The sequence below is a fragment of the Pteropus medius genome, unplaced genomic scaffold (genome assembly GCF_902729225.1).
Source record: "Pteropus medius unplaced genomic scaffold, Ma_sr-lr_union100, whole genome shotgun sequence".
Classification (NCBI taxonomy): Eukaryota; Metazoa; Chordata; class Mammalia; order Chiroptera; family Pteropodidae; genus Pteropus; species Pteropus medius.
In genome coordinates, this window is record NW_024349519.1 from 8,212,548 (window position 1) to 8,229,442 (window position 16,895).

At 36.5% G+C, this 16,895-nt stretch overlaps 2 protein-coding genes across 13 annotated transcripts in view; both read left to right on the plus strand.

Annotated features, from left to right (window-relative positions):
• KIF21A (kinesin family member 21A) overlaps window positions 1-8,038 on the plus strand; it is a 137,476-nt gene extending 129,438 nt beyond the window's left edge. For all 12 annotated transcript variants that reach the window (XM_039882309.1, XM_039882308.1, XM_039882310.1 and 9 more), the window contains 3 exons: window positions 1,116-1,286; window positions 2,557-2,756; window positions 6,785-8,038. In XM_039882309.1, coding sequence (XP_039738243.1) covers window positions 1,116-1,286; window positions 2,557-2,756; window positions 6,785-6,878 — 465 coding nt within the window. In that variant the 3' untranslated portion in view covers window positions 6,879-8,038. The remainder of the gene's footprint in view (window positions 1-1,115; window positions 1,287-2,556; window positions 2,757-6,784) is intronic.
• Window positions 8,039-10,941: 2,903 nt separating this feature from the next.
• Window positions 10,942-16,895, plus strand: part of LOC120618278 (maltase-glucoamylase, intestinal-like) — a 190,603-nt gene continuing 184,649 nt past the window's right edge. Inside the window, exon 1 of the mRNA XM_039882321.1 lies at window positions 10,942-11,059. The gene's annotated coding sequence lies outside the window, so the exon portion shown is untranslated. The remainder of the gene's footprint in view (window positions 11,060-16,895) is intronic.

Consider the following 16,895-nt stretch of genomic DNA (forward strand, 5'->3'; position numbering starts at 1 on the left):
AGATAATTAGCAGATAGAGTAAGGAAAGATGTTTAGTTTGATTCTGGAAATGTTAAATTTGAGATACTAACAACAGAGGACATCATCATGTAGGCCAGCAGGCCATTCGAAAGGCAAGTCTAGAGCTCATGATACATTATGACTAGAGATGTAGATTTGGGAGCCATTTAAAAAGAAGCACATGCTCAAGGAATTAGAGTAGATGACATGACCAAAGGAATGAGAAGTTGCCAGGATTCATCCCTGGGAAATACCTTTAAGGATCAATAGGAACAAAAAGAGGATACAGTAAGAAAGAGTGATAGGAAGAGTGTAAGTACTCTTTCCAGAATCTTGGATTAAGAGATGAGAAATGGGTTAGTGACTTGAAAATACAATGGATAAGGGGAGAGGATTTTGTATTCTGTAGATGTGAGCATGTTTATATGCTTAAGAAATGGCCTTAGTGGAAAAGGAAAGTGTGAGAAGAGTGAAATGGCAGTTGAAGAAGGTGGTTGGGAGAGTTAAAATCAGATCAAATATGTGAACCTTGGGAAGAAGAAAGTACACTTTAGCATCTGAAAAGAAGGGAAGAGTAGAGAATGTTTTAAGATAAAAGGAAACTTTGGAATGAAGGGAGGGTCCAAAAACATATTTTTGATCATGCTAGCCTTTTGAGGAAATCACAAGGTCAGTGGCTAAGAGAGATGAGGACAACTGAGGGGAGTGAAAAGTTTTTAAATAGCAGCTTAAGGGGAATTTGAGATGACCACCAGGACTGCAGAGGTTCCTAACAGTGTTTAACTAACAATCATAGCATTTATTTGAATTTCAACTGGTTTGATATGTAGTATTTTTATTCTCAAACTTGTCATTTGTACACTTGTCCATAAAAAAAATCCTACAGACAGGTAAGCATGTGACATATAAGCAAAAGTAGTATGAAAATAGGACTCAGGTTCATTCTAAGTCGTTCCTATCAGGCTAATTTAGATACTTTAGTAAAATATTGTAACAGAACAAATCATGTCATGTTACTATACATGTGTATGTATTTCTATGAAAGAACACATATAGGTGCTTATGTGTAAGTTAAATAGAATGACTGCTTTCTTTCTGCTTTTTATTTTTTTTAGATGTTTGATGTAACTGAAGGGGCTCTTGGAACTGTGAGCCCCACCCACAATTTTGAACCCCCTCATTATGATGGCATTGAGGCGCTAACCATACAAGGGGATAACTTATTTAGTGGATCCAGAGATAATGGAATCAAGAAATGGGACTTAGCTCAAAAAGATCTTCTACAGGTAATGTAAAACCTTTTCATGGAATTGAGTGGGTACTGCAAAGCCATTCAGTAGTCTATATAAGAATTTGAAGAGCCTCTATGTAGACCTTCATTGTTTAGGGATAATATTAATGAGGGCTTCCTCTTAATGGGCATTTCCTCATCACCCACTAGAGTTACTAATTATGAGAAGGGCAACATTCAACATTTAATAATACCTCCTAGATAAGAGGAAAATAAGAGTTAAAAGATCTGGGATCGCCCATGCATGTATTCACTAAATCGGTCTTGGAGTAGGGCAGTTATAGTTTCTCATTTTGGTTTTTTTGTTTTATGTACACATATTCCATAGAGTACCAAGTTTAGCTAACGTTAAAGTAGTGTAATGACTCCTCATTCTACAAGAGCATCTTCATGCATCCAAAAATGATCATTCTCTCGTTTCCATAGAACAATAGTTGAGCCGAAGTGCTGTATCAATACAATCAAATATTGGTGTCTTTCCCTAATTTCCAGTGAAAGAAAATAGTTAACAGATGACATTGCTCTAAATTTCAAGCTTTTTTCCTCATACACGTATGAGTGTGTACGTATTGCAGTTGCCACCACTTTCCTGCTTGCAAAAAAACAAAACCAAAATAAACAAGTAGCATGAATGTTAATAGATGCATAAATTGCATATAGATTTTTCTTTTCTAGACATACCTTCATGGTTGTAACTTTTATATTGTGCATATAAATACATTTGTGCACAAAATATAGTCATATAGTCTGATCTTATAATATCGTTTGCTTATTATGAAATGTATAGGTTAGCTTCATTCTTCTATAAAAAGCTTTAGGCCTCTATGTTATCTACCAAAAGTTTGAGATGGTGACTTCATGAGGCAGTCCTTAGTCTACATACCAAATTGTAGTTTTCAAACTTGTTCTGTGAAATATGTTTTAGAGAAAGGTGAGATATTTACTTGCCTGTGGAGAAAATGTTATGTTTGAAAAATTTTGTATACTGTCCAGATCTTTCAGATTCTATAGGTTTTTGACATTATACGAATTAAATACTGATATAAAACTAATAATAATTATTGAGGCAAATTGGGGAGCAAATTACAAATTTATTTGTTTAAATCACTGAGAGTGGTTGTGTAGAAAATAATTTTTACAGTTTCTAGGCCACTCAGCATTCCAAAAATTGAGTTTTGTCAATAAAAATGTTTAACTTGTTTTGGTGTGAAAATGTCTGTTTGGAAGGCTCACCTTAAGCTGCTAATTTCTCTTTTTTCTCTCAGCAAGTTCCAAATGCACATAAGGATTGGGTCTGTGCCCTGGGAGTGGTGCCAGGCCACCCAGTTTTGCTCAGTGGCTGTAGAGGGGGCATTTTGAAACTCTGGAACATGGACACTTTTGTGCCAGTCGGAGAGATGAAGGGTCATGAGAGTCCTATCAATGCCATATGTGTTAATTCCACCCATATTTTTACTGCAGCTGAGTAAGTTTTTCCTATGTGATTTCCTCTGTACTGCTTACTTGTATTCAGATTTAATAAATGTCATAAGTTGTAAATATCTTGAAACATAGAACGTGAAAACCTTGAAATCCCTATTTTATTAGAGTCATTCTCATGTCTGCTTTAGGATGTCTTATTTATATTTTCCGATGTATACTATGAGCACTGAATTTAGGTTGCCCATGTTACATGATAATAATGTTACTCCTATATTAGTACTCTGCTCATACTAGCAAGTCTGCTGCCAGATCTTTCCCTGGTAATTTTTTTAAATATATAAAGTCATTTATAGATGACTAATTTCTAAAGATTTTTTTCCCCAGAAAGACAACAAACTTGCCATTCTGTACATTTATAACAAGTCATTTAAAAAATCTCTTTGTGCTTCTTCCACCTCCCTTTAAACTGTAAATACATAGTAATAATATCTGCTTCCTCTTTCTCATGGGTGGCTGGGTTGATTGATTCATTTTTTTTTCATTTATTCCTTCATGAAATTTCTTCTGTGTGCCAGGCACTGTTCCAGGCTCTTGGTAATAGAGAGGTGAATACGCCAGATTCAAACCCTAGTTTACATTCTGAAGAAAAGGAAAGGAAATACATAAATAAAGTTTATTAAATGGTGCTATGTGCTGTGGAAGACAATAAAGCAAGGAAAGGAGGATGAGACTGTCATGGGGCAGGGGTTATATAATAGGTGCTCAGTGAAGGCCTCACTGAGAAAGTGACATTTAAGATGCTTGAAGGTGGTGGAGAGATGTTGTGACCATAAAAATGATGTAATCTAGTGCTTAGTATCTTCCAGACATTGTTCTAAGTGCTTTCCAGGTAGTAATTCATTTAGTACCTGGAACTGTAGAAGGTAAATATTCTAAACCCTATGTTATAGGTACTAAAACTGAGGTAATTCCTAACTTAAAGTCCTTGTATAGTAATTCCATTCTATCTGATATTTCTGGATCCGTTGTCATTGATTGATTTTTCTTATAATTATGGGTCTTATTTTTCCTGCTTTTATGTCAAGGAGTATTTTATTGGGTGTTGAACGTTATAATGTGCTTTGAGTATTAGATTTTTTGTGTTCTTTTAACGAGTGTTGAGCTTTGTCTGTCAGGCAATTAAGTTACTTGTGGTTCAGCTTCATATTTTTGAGACTTGTTTTTGACTCTTCTTGGATTTCTACCAAATATTCTGAGTGTTTGATGATATCTCTCTACTTTCCTGGTCAGAACTTGAACATCTCATAGCCCTCTATAAACTCTGAGAATTGTTCAATTTGTAGCTCACTAACAGCTGTTTTATGGTCTGGTCTTGTAGTCTTCATCTTTTTATGTGCAGTTTAGCATTCAGTCAAAGACAGTAGGGAACAGCTACGTAGATTGACAGAATTATTTTCCCGTAGCTCCATAGTTCTGTCTGCATAGTTTGCTCCTCTCCTCTACGTGGTCCTGCAAATTCTACTGCTTCACACCTCCCAGATTTTCATTTCTGTGTCTTTCAACTCAATGATTCTGTGGTTTTCTGCTTGGATTCCCTCTCCCTGTGCTGTAGTCTGGAAAGTGATTCTGAGCCAAAAGCCAGAGCTGTCACAGAGTTCACCTTCTTTGTTTCCCTTTTCTCAGGGATCACAGCCCTTCACTATCTATTGCCCAGTGTCTGAAAGCAGTTGTTCCTTACATTTTGTCAGGTTTTCACTTCATTTACAGCCGGAGAATTAATCTAGCACAAATAGATACAAAAACCAAAAAATGGAAAATAAAAAAAAAACAAAAACCAAACCCAAACAAACAAACAAAAAAACCTCTGTTATGGCCAGTAGTGGAAGTTCAGTCATCTCAAACTTACTATGTCCAAAACTGAACTGATTTTCTCAAGAAGTCTGCTCATCTTAAAGACTTCTCCATCTCAGTTGATAGCTTCTGTCTTCTCTGTTGCTCAGGCCAAGACCCTTCATTCTTCCCTTTCTCTTATACTGCATATCCAATCCATCAGCAAATCCTGTTCTACCTTTAAATTATATCTTGAATATGACCACTTCTCATAACTTCTTCTGCTATCTCACTGATACCAGTCGCCATCAGCTCCGGGATTACTACAGTAGCCTCCTAAACAAGGCCCTGGCCTATACGTAGTCTGTTCTCAACATAGAATAATCCTTTTAAAACAATGGTCAAATCATATTCCTTCTCTGCTCAAAACCTTGCAGTGGTCCTGCATTTCACCTAGAGTAAAGGCCGTATTTGATCTGACCCTCTGAGCACCCTCTCTCACCTTACCTTCTAGTACTCTCTGGCTTGTTCTTTCTCTTGCAACCCCAATACCTTCTTTGCTGGTCCTCAGATACACCAAATTTACTACTGCCTTGGGACATTTGCTCTGGCTGCTCCCTTTGGCTAGAATGCTTTGCCTTCAGATATCTTGAACTTCTTCCAATGTCTTTCTTTCTCAATAAGGATAACCTTGCCATTTTATTTAAAATCGCAATCTCTCCTTTTACCCAGCACCCCTGATCCCATTTTCCATATCTTTTTTTTTGTATAACATATTTACTTTCTAATAAACTTTATAACTTATTTATTATGGTTTATTGTCTATCTCCTTTTGCTAGAATGCATGATCTTCAAGTGTGCAGGGTTTTGTTTTTCATTTTATTTATTTGTTTACTTTTGATTTATCATATGCACCTAAAATAGTGCCTGGAACACAGCAAGTTGCCAATAAACATTTGTTGAGTTGATGGTTGAATGAATAAATGGAATCAGATGAATTGTGTAGATGAATAAACATATCCCCTTGCTGTTATCAATGTACATGTGCCGTGTAGTTTGATGAGAATATTATTTTTCCCCCAGTTTTATTGACATATAATTGACAGATTGTGCTATGTAAGTTTAAGGTGTACAGCATAATGATTTGACTTACATAGATTGTGAAATGATTACCACAGTAGGTTAACATCAATCATCTCATATAGATACCAAAAAAAAATAAGAGGAAAAAATATATATTTAAAAAAATATTTTCCCCCTCATGATGAGAACTCTTAAGAGTAAGATTATTGAGTAAAAACCGAAAAGCCTGGATTCTAGGCTCAACTCTGCTGACTGTTTCATTGGACAAGTCACTAAACTTTTTTTATCCTCAAAATAGACTACATAATTTCTGAAGTGCCTTCTAACTATAAAATTCTATAGACTTTGTTACAGCTTCCGGTTTATTAGGAAATTAGAGAAAAGCACCATTTCCTTTAAGCCATGAGAGACATGGTAAAAAATGTGATTGTCTAATGACTGGTCCCTAATACCCATATACCGGGTGAACAAAAAAAAGTTTTCTCAGAAACACTTTGTATCTTCTATGTTCTATGATAAGTAGAGTATTAATCCACTTCTCAATAGCCACCTGCTTTTTCTATGGGCTTATGCTGATTTCATCCAAACATAATTCTTCCTAACTATTGCCAAATTCACCAAGTTCCAGGATTCCCTGCTCCAGCTTCTTTCCCAGAGGCTTCATGTGACCTTACTCAGAACTGTTGTGCATGATGACCTCTGACCACATGCCACACTACTGTTGTTTTCTGAAATAATGAGTCCAGTGGAGTAGTTAAGAGAAGGGGCCCTGGAACTGCCTAGATTCAAATCTTGGCTCTATCAATTATTTATGATCTTGGGAAAATTATTTACCCTTTCTGGACCTCAGTTTGCTCATCAATGGAAAGAGGATAATGGCATTATCTACCTCTTATTGTAGTTAAAGAGAATTCAATGCATTAATGTGCACAAAGGGCACATAGAACAATGCCTTGCCCATACCCTTGATAATATGAGCTATTTTTAATATCATTATTATGAGTACCTTTCAGATATACCTATGGGACAATGTATATTTTTACTTACATCTATTAAAGACCTCTTCAGAAAATGTTTCCATGATAAGTAATTCTAAGAGCTGTTTCTTTATCTTTCTGCTTCTTTTCTCATGTACATTTTAAATTTATTGTTTTGTAGTGACCGAACTGTAAGAATTTGGAAGGCTCGCAATTTGCAAGATGGTCAGATCTCTGACACAGGAGATCTGGGAGAAGATATTGCCAGTAATTAAACATGAATGAAGATAGCCATAAACTGAATACTGTGATAACACTCTGTATGTTCTTTATGGAAAATGTTACCCAACATTTATTAGGCAAAGATTAATGAGTGGATTAACTGGAAAATATATCTGAATTCAACTGCTGAATATAAATGTTATTCTAATAAAAATGTGTGCTATTCTCTGTGCTTAATATTAATGTTGCTCAATACATACATACCCTATAATTGATATATTGCTCGATTTGCACTTTTATTGTGGCTGGGTTTTTATGGCTAGCTATAAAAAACACCTTCAAATTATTTGAATTACAATATGTATGCCTTTGTGACAGTCAGAAAAAAATACCTGGAATATAATGCAACCCACGATTAACTCATTTATATAGTCCGTTCAGATGCTTTATGTATTTAAACATATTTGGAAATGTTAGTCAAATTGTGGTTTGTTTGTCTGGGGTTTCCAAATTTCAAAACTCTTTTAATGAAATGGAAAAAAAGATGAGAATATTGTTGATGATTTTTCATTAGGAGGAATTGACCTTAATCTACTAACAAATAATATTAAACAGTTTGTGGTAAATGTTGATGTTTACTTGTATTGACCAAAGTTTTGCAGCTGTGCTATATCCTGTGCTCAGGACTAAAATGCCGTTACATTGTTTTATTAGTGCTGTGCATATGTTCTGTGATGGAAACATTTTTGATGTCCTAACAGAAATATATTTTGATCTATTTTCCTATGGAGTTGTTTCTATTATCACCTTTTAATTTCATTTTTATTTAATAGTAGTATTTCCTTCCCCTTTTATCTAATTTTTTTATATGCTGCTAAATATATTTTAAATACACTATGTTTGCAAACCTTGGTAGCTATGATGAAAACTGTATCATCTGTGGTGGGAAAAGCTATGTAAATAGGTAGATTGTAAAAAGAGAACATCTTACGTTGTAACTGTATGAATTTTGAAATGCTGTAGATTGGATTTGCGAAAGGATGTATAATTTATATGTCCGTCAGAATATTAATTTGTAAATTCTGCAAGTTTAATTTGTATGTAGATGGTATAACATTTGAAAATATTGTCTTGTGATTTTTTTTTCCTTGAAAATATTTGCTTGTAAATGAAAACTTAGCTAGGACTTCAATAAACGTGTTGCTATGAATTATTTTTATTCTATTGTTCTTTTTCTAATTATATGAAAATGGCCAGTGTTTGTAAAACTTTGTTTTCACTGTGTGATATAAGGAAAGGCATTTTGTAGTTATCTAGCAATTCATATGCGTTGTTATCCAGCACTTCATATGTGTCTTTTCTTAGCTCACTAGACATGAAATATTCTTTAAAAGTTTTAACCATAATCCAATCTTGATGAACCAAGAAGCTTACTATTTAAAGGAATTAAATTGAACTATATAATTTAAAGATTTTAACATAAATAGTAAAACAAATAAAAATTATTCCTATAAATGTTAGGACAATAGTGACCTTGGTTACTTAGAGAAATGGAGGGAATGGTGGCTGGCAGGTGTTGCAGGAGGTGAGTTGGGAGTCTAGAGGGATGTGGAGGTGCTTCTGGGGTCCTAACAATGTTCTAGTTCTTGACCTGGGTCTCAAGTGACATTTTAAAGTGTCTGTCTGTCTATATCTATCAGCTATCTATCTATAGAGAGAGAGGGAGAAAGAGAGACAGAGACAGAGACAGAGAGATTTCTTCACGCCTTTGAACAATTTTCTGTGTTAGGTTTATTCCTTCCTTTTGAATTACACCTCTCACTGTAGATACCAGTTTCTCATTCTCCCTACCTCCTCTTGCAGCCAGGGTAGCATTTAGACTTAGCCCGTGAGAGCCACTGGCAACAGACTCTGAACTGGAAGCTAGTGACATGGAAATGTGGACACCTCACTGAATCTCTGTGATAGGGTAGTGGTAGCTAATGCTATTTTCAATGGAAGCAATGGAAGAAGATTGTCAATATCAATGGTGCAAGCCATAGGGTCTGCGCCTAGTGCAGAAAGAAGCAGCTAATTGTGAGGTATGATTCTGGACATTGTTCCTGGTTGTACAACCTCCAAACCTCATTCTCTGGACCCTCTGGAAAATGTACATAATATCTGATAATGTCCAGTAATTTCCTTTTCTGTTTGAACTAGTAGAGTTAGTTGCTGTTGTTTGCAGCTAAGAAACTGTCCTTATAAACTGGATCAAAGGCCAAGACAAATGAGGACTATCTGTTGGAAACTGAATTTTAGCAACAGAGATAAATGACTATAGACCATTTTCCTTTTTCTGATGTGTTCACTTTACCTCCCCAGATTAAAAGTAGCCTTATTGATTTCTCATTCTTATGAGAGACTCACACAAAAATCTTCAGAAAGGGTCTGAGATTCCAGGCCCTTCCATAATAAATATTTTTCTATTGCATGGGTTATTAATATGTTTTGACTATTTTTCTTAAGCGAGGCATGTCAAGATTGCTGAGTCCTTACTAGATGACTAGCTGCTTGGATTGAGAATACATGCACCTGCATTCCTGTGCTTAAAGTATCTTTATTTAATATTGTTGCTTCCTTGATGTACTTGATATGCAGTTTTCCATAAATTAGTCAGAAAAATATTGTCCTTTTGTATTCCAAAAAAGCCAAAGGTTGTAAGTGAATCTCTTCTTGATCCCATTGTTTCTGCCTTAGGGAGAGTATTTCATAGGCTGGGAACACTCCCTTTGTTTACTGGAACAGGGACTGGTAGTTCCTCGCAGAGCCTCGCTATAGGGTGGGTTGTGAGAAATAGCAACTGCCCCATCACTGTGTGAGTAACATCTTGGCAGCTCATTTGAATAATTAAAAATTCCCACCATCAGATAGAAAAAAAATGTGAATATTTAAAAATTGTGCTTTGCCTTTGATAGGAATAATGGGCACACGAAAACTATTTGGCTGATCTTTTAGTTCATGGAAAAGTTTGATTTATTACAAAAAAATTAAAATACAACCTAACTTTGAAAGGAGGTAGTCACAAGTTGAGCAGACCTTAAGACACACAGTATGTTTTTCTCAAACTGTAATTTAGAAGGTCACTCTATCTTTACATAGTCAATGTGATTCTGGAAAACCCCATGAATTGTTCATTAGTCTAAGCCAGTGCATTTCCTTTAGCATGCAACAATTAGAAATACTTGGAAGGCTTGTTAAGGCACAGATTGCCTGATTACAGAGTTCTGATTCAAAAGTATTTGCATTTCTAACATGTTCACAGATGATACTGGGGAAGGGCCCATGCTTTGAGAAGCATAGGTCTTAGTGGATTCTCTTCACCCTTGTAGTGTGGTTCAGCAACCTTGTTCAGACTAATCAAAGCCAGGCATCTGAACAAAGCCTTGTTCAGACTAATCAACCCTGGTTGTAATTATTGGTCTAGGTGAGGACTCTTGACCTAGCTCCTGGTCTGTTGAAGGGAAGGATTTCTACTATAAGGTGTCTGGAGAAGCTCAATGCACACTCCCTGTTGAGCAATTTAGTAAGCATGTAGCTCCAACTGCTACTGGAAGCCACCTATGACCACAAAGGAATCCAGCTTTGGAATGATTAATGATACAAATGTCAGACAGAGCAGGCTGACCTCATGTCTACCAAAACCTGAAACCCCCTATTCCATGCGATGATAAATACTCATTGATAAATGTCTTAGCTGCGGTTTCTTTCCCAGCCCTTGATAATACCTTAACTGCAACAGTGTTACCCAAGGAAGAGGTGCCCATACATGAAATTAAATAAGAGGCAGTCTGAAGGACTTTGAGAAGTTGATCTAGTGGAAATTTCCTTCAAAGTATGGCTGACCCTTGAACAATGCGGATTTAAACGCGCAGGTCCACGCGCATTTATTTATTTATTTTCAATAAAAACTGTCAGCCCTTCCTATCCAGGGGTTTCACGAGCAGATTCGCAAGCGGGATTCAACCAACTGCAGAGTGAAAGCTATTTTTGCATTCCCATCGACAGATTCCTAAAATTTTGTTTTCATTCCACGGTTTGTTGAATCTGCAGATGCAAGAAAACGACCGCAGAGTCAAAAGTTACCCGGGGAGCTTCCACAGCACGGCAGTTGGCCCCTCTAACCTCCACGTTGTTTAAGAGTAAACTGTATCGTCGCTGAAAGTTTTGCACTGGCTTTGATCTACCTCTATCGCAGGTAAACAAACTGGAGGTTATTCTGTCTCTTTTTCTCTGAGAGGTGATGCTTTAGTTTCAGTTTAGAGAGGTAGCAGTGAGGGATAAAAATAGGAAGGAGGGAGAAAAAGAATTCCATACAGTAATAAATGACAAACCAGGGGCCAGATCATAACGAACCTTGTGTGCTGAGTTAAAGAGTTTGAACTTTGGCCCACCAGGGTGAGGCCAACAAAGGCTTTTAAATATGGTAATAACAAATTACTCTGGTAGTACTGTGGAATGGATGGAAGGAGACAGATACTGTACACAGATAAACTCCTAGGAGGCTGTGAGAATAACGCAGGTGAGATATTTCAAGGACATGAGGTAGGGCAGCAGCCTTGAAAATGAAAAGGAAGCTCACAGGTGTGAGAAATAAAGGCCTCTTTAAAGGACGACTGAGATGCGGGATTAAGAGATGGAGATCCCATGGATCTGTGTGGCGTTGTTTGGGTGGATGTAGTGCCAGAATAGGAAGGAGATAGGAGTAAAAGCCTAGAAGTCATTCTTGACAGCTCCTTCTCCCTCTTGGGCCATGCCAGCTCTTGCATGGGCCATGTCAAATCCCTCACATGTCTCAACCTTCATCTCTACTGCTACTACCCCGCATCTGCTCTCTCACCTGGCCTTCTGCCATATCCTTCTCTTTGGTTTCTTCTCCACTCTGATCACCCCTTCACATTATTCTCCATAGTGATCCAAATAAAATTTTATTTCAGTCACTTTCTGCTTAGAACAATTCAGAGGATTCCCATGGTTCTCTGGACAAAGACCAGAGGCTGTTGGGGCTCTCTTTTACCAGGCCTCCGTGCACACTGGCCTTTGTTCAGCTATTCAGCAAATCTCTGCACATGGTGTGTCCTCCATATGCTCGATTAATTCCAGCCCATCCAACAACTTTTATATCAAGCTTGAATTCTTTAGGAAGTCACGATTCCCAAATGCAGAACAAATTCCTTTACAACAAAGAATTGTGTCCCCCTCTTCTTCATATAACTTATGTGTTTGTAATTACTTATTTGATTTGTGTCTCTTCCCTGTGTGACTGCCAACTTCTTGAGATGCCAACTTCTTGAGAGAAAGGTTTGTCTGATCTCTCTTGTTCATCCTTCACATTTAACACAGTGCCTGCTGCATAATAGGAGCTAGATACATATTTTTTTGGGAGGAGGATCTTGAGTTTTCTTTTGGGTCTCAGAGACTGATAAGCTTGCAGGAAACCCAAGTAATGTCTAGCTGCTAGTTTTTTCAGAGGGCAGGTTTAAAATGCCCTTCAAATTAGATATTTGAAGTTGAGCTTTATCACTTTGCTTACAAATGAGTAGTTACCAGTGTTAGCCCAATCTGCCAAAGAGATTTTTTTTTTTTTTACTGAAAGCAATGGGAATATCAAGAACAATTGAATATTTTACAAAGAAACATGCTGATAAAGTTGGCAGTTATTTTATACTTCTGAAATGTAAGGGGACAGTTTAAACACTGTACTACTGTCATTGAAATGTTTAAAAATTTGATAAGGAAAAAATCATGTTTCCAAAGAAATGCACATGGTGTGTGCATTTTAAATTGTGATAAGCCAAACAGTAAAGAAGAAAAAATTACCTTATCCTCTATTCTAGAAGTTATTAGTGCAATGATGGGAAGAACTTCGAATGAATTAATTTCTTCCATTACGTTATAATATGGTTTTGGGAAGAGTCAGTGAGATGATGAGGATGTCAAAAATCAAGAGAATGATTACCACGGGAGGATAAAAGTATCATGAAAGGGATATTTTCTTGTTCATTCATGTAATATTCATAATAAATGAAAAAGTCAAGGAGGAAATGTTATTCTATTTAACGTTATTGAGTTAAAGAGTTGTCAACAGTTGAAATCTTTAAAAATTATTTTATGAAAGAAAATGCTCCCATTGCTTGCACAATACAAGGAGCACTGAGTAAGGTTTGCAGTGAGATGAGGCATACTGGAGTAAATTAAGAAAAATAGTACTTGATGCATTATCAACTGTCAATACTTAATCATTAAGGATTATGATAAAACTTCAAATCAATAAATGTCATTTTAATAGTCTATTAATAAATTTCACAGTAACCCCTTTAATAATTTATGTGTAAGCTTTACAATGACAGTGAAGAAGAAATGATATTCTCACAGATGAGCTGTGTATTATTAGTATCAAAATAGTTTCCTCTGTTAATAAGTAGAATGGAAGTAATGATGAAACAGTACAGAAAACATAAATATTATGTCCCATCTCATAGGAAAGTAGATATTGTTTGAACTTCTTAAAAATTTTTGAGGATCATATCCTTTGCTAGACAATGGAGAGTAGAAGATGAATTGGAAAAAAATAAGACAATATAGAGAAGTTAACTGGTAGATCTCTAAGGACCAAAAGATTAAAAATTAACAAGTAACTAATTTTTTTAAAAAATCAATATGTAAATTTCACAACATTTTCATAACTCTGCCTAAATTCATTTCTAGAAAATATTTTTAAAGAGACATTTTTCAGTTAAATTCAATAGGATTCTGTGTTTCAAGTGTCTCAGCTAATTTAATGTAGGAGTTCCTGTTATAATACCATATATGCATTTTTTCAAAAAATTGTGGTTAATAACACATAACGTAAACTTTACTATCTTAACCATTTTTGAGTTTGCAGTTCAGTAGTGTTGTGTGCTCACATTGTTGTGTAACAGATCTCTAGAACTTTTTCTTGCAAAACTGAAACTCTACTTATAGAATAACAGCTCCCCATTTCTCCCTCACCCCAACCCCTGGCGCCGCAAATTCTACTTTGTTTCTATGTGTTTGACGACTTTAGATATCTCATATAAGTGACATTATACAGTATACCATTTCTTTTTGTAACTAACTTATTTCACTTAGCATATGTTTGTCAATGGAGAAATGTAAACCAAGAGTCAGAGTTGAGATTGTGCAAGTTTTGGGCATTTCCATTCATTTATTCATTCAGTAGAAATTTGTCCTAGAGATATAAAAGTTATTCAGACATAATTCTCTCATTTTCACAGAAGTTATAGTTTACCAGAGAGAGAGAAACAAACACACAAAAATTACAGTATAGCATAGGTACTGTGGCCAATTCTACCTGGAAAGAGAAAGGTTAGAAAAATGCTCTATAAAAGAGAGCACCTTGAGAGTTTTGAAACACTATAAATGTTAGTCCTGCACAAAGGGATAGAGATGGAGAAAAGGCATTCCAAACAGAGCCTTAAGCAAAAGCCAAGAGGTTTGAAATGGTGTCATGTATTCAGAGTAGCTATAAGTTGTTGGTCACAGTTGAAACATAGGTTTTGCCTATCAGGCTAGGAAACAAAAATTTGATCATTTACCTGATGGAGAGCCAACAGAAGTTTTTATGCAGGGAAATAATAGCATCTAATTTGTGTCAAAAAATACCACTCTGAAAGTAGTGGAGAGGTTGGATGGGAAGTACATCTGTTCTCATAGTATACTGTACTCATTGCAATATCCCGGGCACTAGATGATAGTGATGTATGAATGAAAGTGGTGGCAATTAGGAAAGAGAAAAGGAAATTAATTTTCATGACATCATTTATGTAAGAAATACAAAAGAAATACTGCTGTCAAAAAGTTTAAAGTTTTATTTTAGAGACTTCGTCCATTCATGAAAACAATTTGATTCTCCACTCTGAAATCCCAGTTCAGTAAGTATGGGTGGTGTCTGGGGATCTTATCAAACAAACAATAACAATAATAACAAAACAACAAACTTATATTCTTTTCACTATTTCTGTACAGGAGTGGGGAAAAAAGACCCCGAGGCTCTCCTACCCATTCTTCATCTTTTCAACAGGTAAAAGGACATGAAAAATTAGGAAGGAATTAAGAGGTGATTTGCAAATTTGCTACATTTGTGAGAAGCCAGATTTTTGTAGATTTATGAATTAGAGCTCTCATAAATTCTAATAATATACTAATTGTAGTTTAGGAATACAAACTTTTGCCTTGTCCTAAAGTAGTTACTGGTGTCTTGAGAGATTCCAATCTTTTAGGATCACTATCCTTGAGACCATCTGATGATTGATTTTTAAGTGCCTGAGGCTATTTGAAGCTAGGATTTTAGAGATTAAGGAGGGAGAAAGGAAGTGGGATAATAACAGTCACTGGGATCCCATGACCTTTTAATTTACAGGTTTCTAGAGAGTTAATTTTCTCTTAATAATCTTGAAGAATGTTCTTGTCCTGCAAATATTTTGATCTTTATGGGAACATTCTCAGGAACAGTTTTTGCTGTTCCACCAGGGGGCAGTAATGTCCTTTACAATGTTGGTGACTGCCTAGGAAAATTTATCATTCTTTTTTTGGACTTGAAGTGGGCGTGAATGGGAAGAACTGATTAATTCTGACTGCCCATGGATATTAGGGTGGATTTGGAGCCAAATCCCAGCAAAAGACAGAGCAGGGAAGGTTAAATAGCATCTGTAGGACTACAGTCTTTTACCCCAGAGTGACTACTTGATTAAATCAGTTGTCGCAGTTGGTTAATTTGAGTAGCTATTTTAAGACTCTGAAAATTCATAATTCTTCAAGTTCCTGTCTAGCGGCGTTAGGAATTTTGAAGACTTTGATTTGGCAAGAATTATGTGTCCCGTGAAACCATAAGGAGCAAATGTTACAGAACAGACAAGGGAGAATTGCTTCTGAAGAACTCAGCGTTCTAATGAATTCAGTCTCTGTCTTGTCACTAATTCTACCTTAGCTTGTCAGGAGAGATTTGGCTGTTGGAAGAATAAAACTGTTTCCACTGGGGCAAGTTTAATGGGCTTGGCCTTTAGCAAGACTCAGGAGCCATCAGGGTGTTATGGTAGAAAGAGGAATGGACTTAATCAGAAGATGTTTGAATTCTGGAGCTGCCCTTTTAATGACGGAAATGGGTGTGGATTAGGATCCTACAGTCTGGGCTTTTTTTTTTTTTTTTTCCTGGCTCTGTCACAAGTCTGTGACATCTTGACTAAGTCACTTGGCCCCAATGGTCTTCACAGTTCACATCTGTACAATGAGTCAGTTGGTCCAAGTGAGGTTTAGTATTTATCACAACTATAAAATTCTAAATTCTATGAAAACACAAATCCATTCCCACTGTAGGATTTGGCTGTCATCTGGACAGCTTAGAGTAGCTCTGTGGAAGAAGAGATTTTTCAGCATGACCCGGAGGGGGGACCTTTTACCAACTTTATCAAGAAGCACAGAATTTGGATTTAGTTATAAAAGAAAGAGGCTTGTGATTGTATTTAATGAACAAAGAACTGTGAGAAATGGATCATATACAGTTTCATCTAGAAGGCATTGGTACTTTTTGCCACCCCATTAGCTTTATGAATGAGGAAGAGGAGACATACCAGGATTCTTCAAGATTCATTCATGCAGATACTATTCTGGGTGGGGACACAGAAGCAAATAAAGCACAGTCCCTGCTCTTGAGCATAAGTTTCAGCTGGAGGAGAACTGTGTAGTGTTGTAGATGGTGAGAAATGCGAGAGCGAGGAAGTATGTATAGGAAGCAGGAAAGGGAGGGCTAGGGTTCCATTTCATTTAGGTTTTCTGCGAAGGCCTCTCTGTAAGAAGGCATTTGAGCAGAACCCTAGGGAAGATATCTGGAGAAAGGTCGTTTCAGGTAGAGAGAACAGTGGGTGCAAAGGTTCGGAGGCAACCCAGTGAACAAAGGGCAGAGCCAGGATTTGCCCGTTCAGTGATCCGTTCAACAGATACTCAGTGCCTACTCTGTGTTGTGCACTGTTTCAGCTGCAGGGCTGGAATCTTGT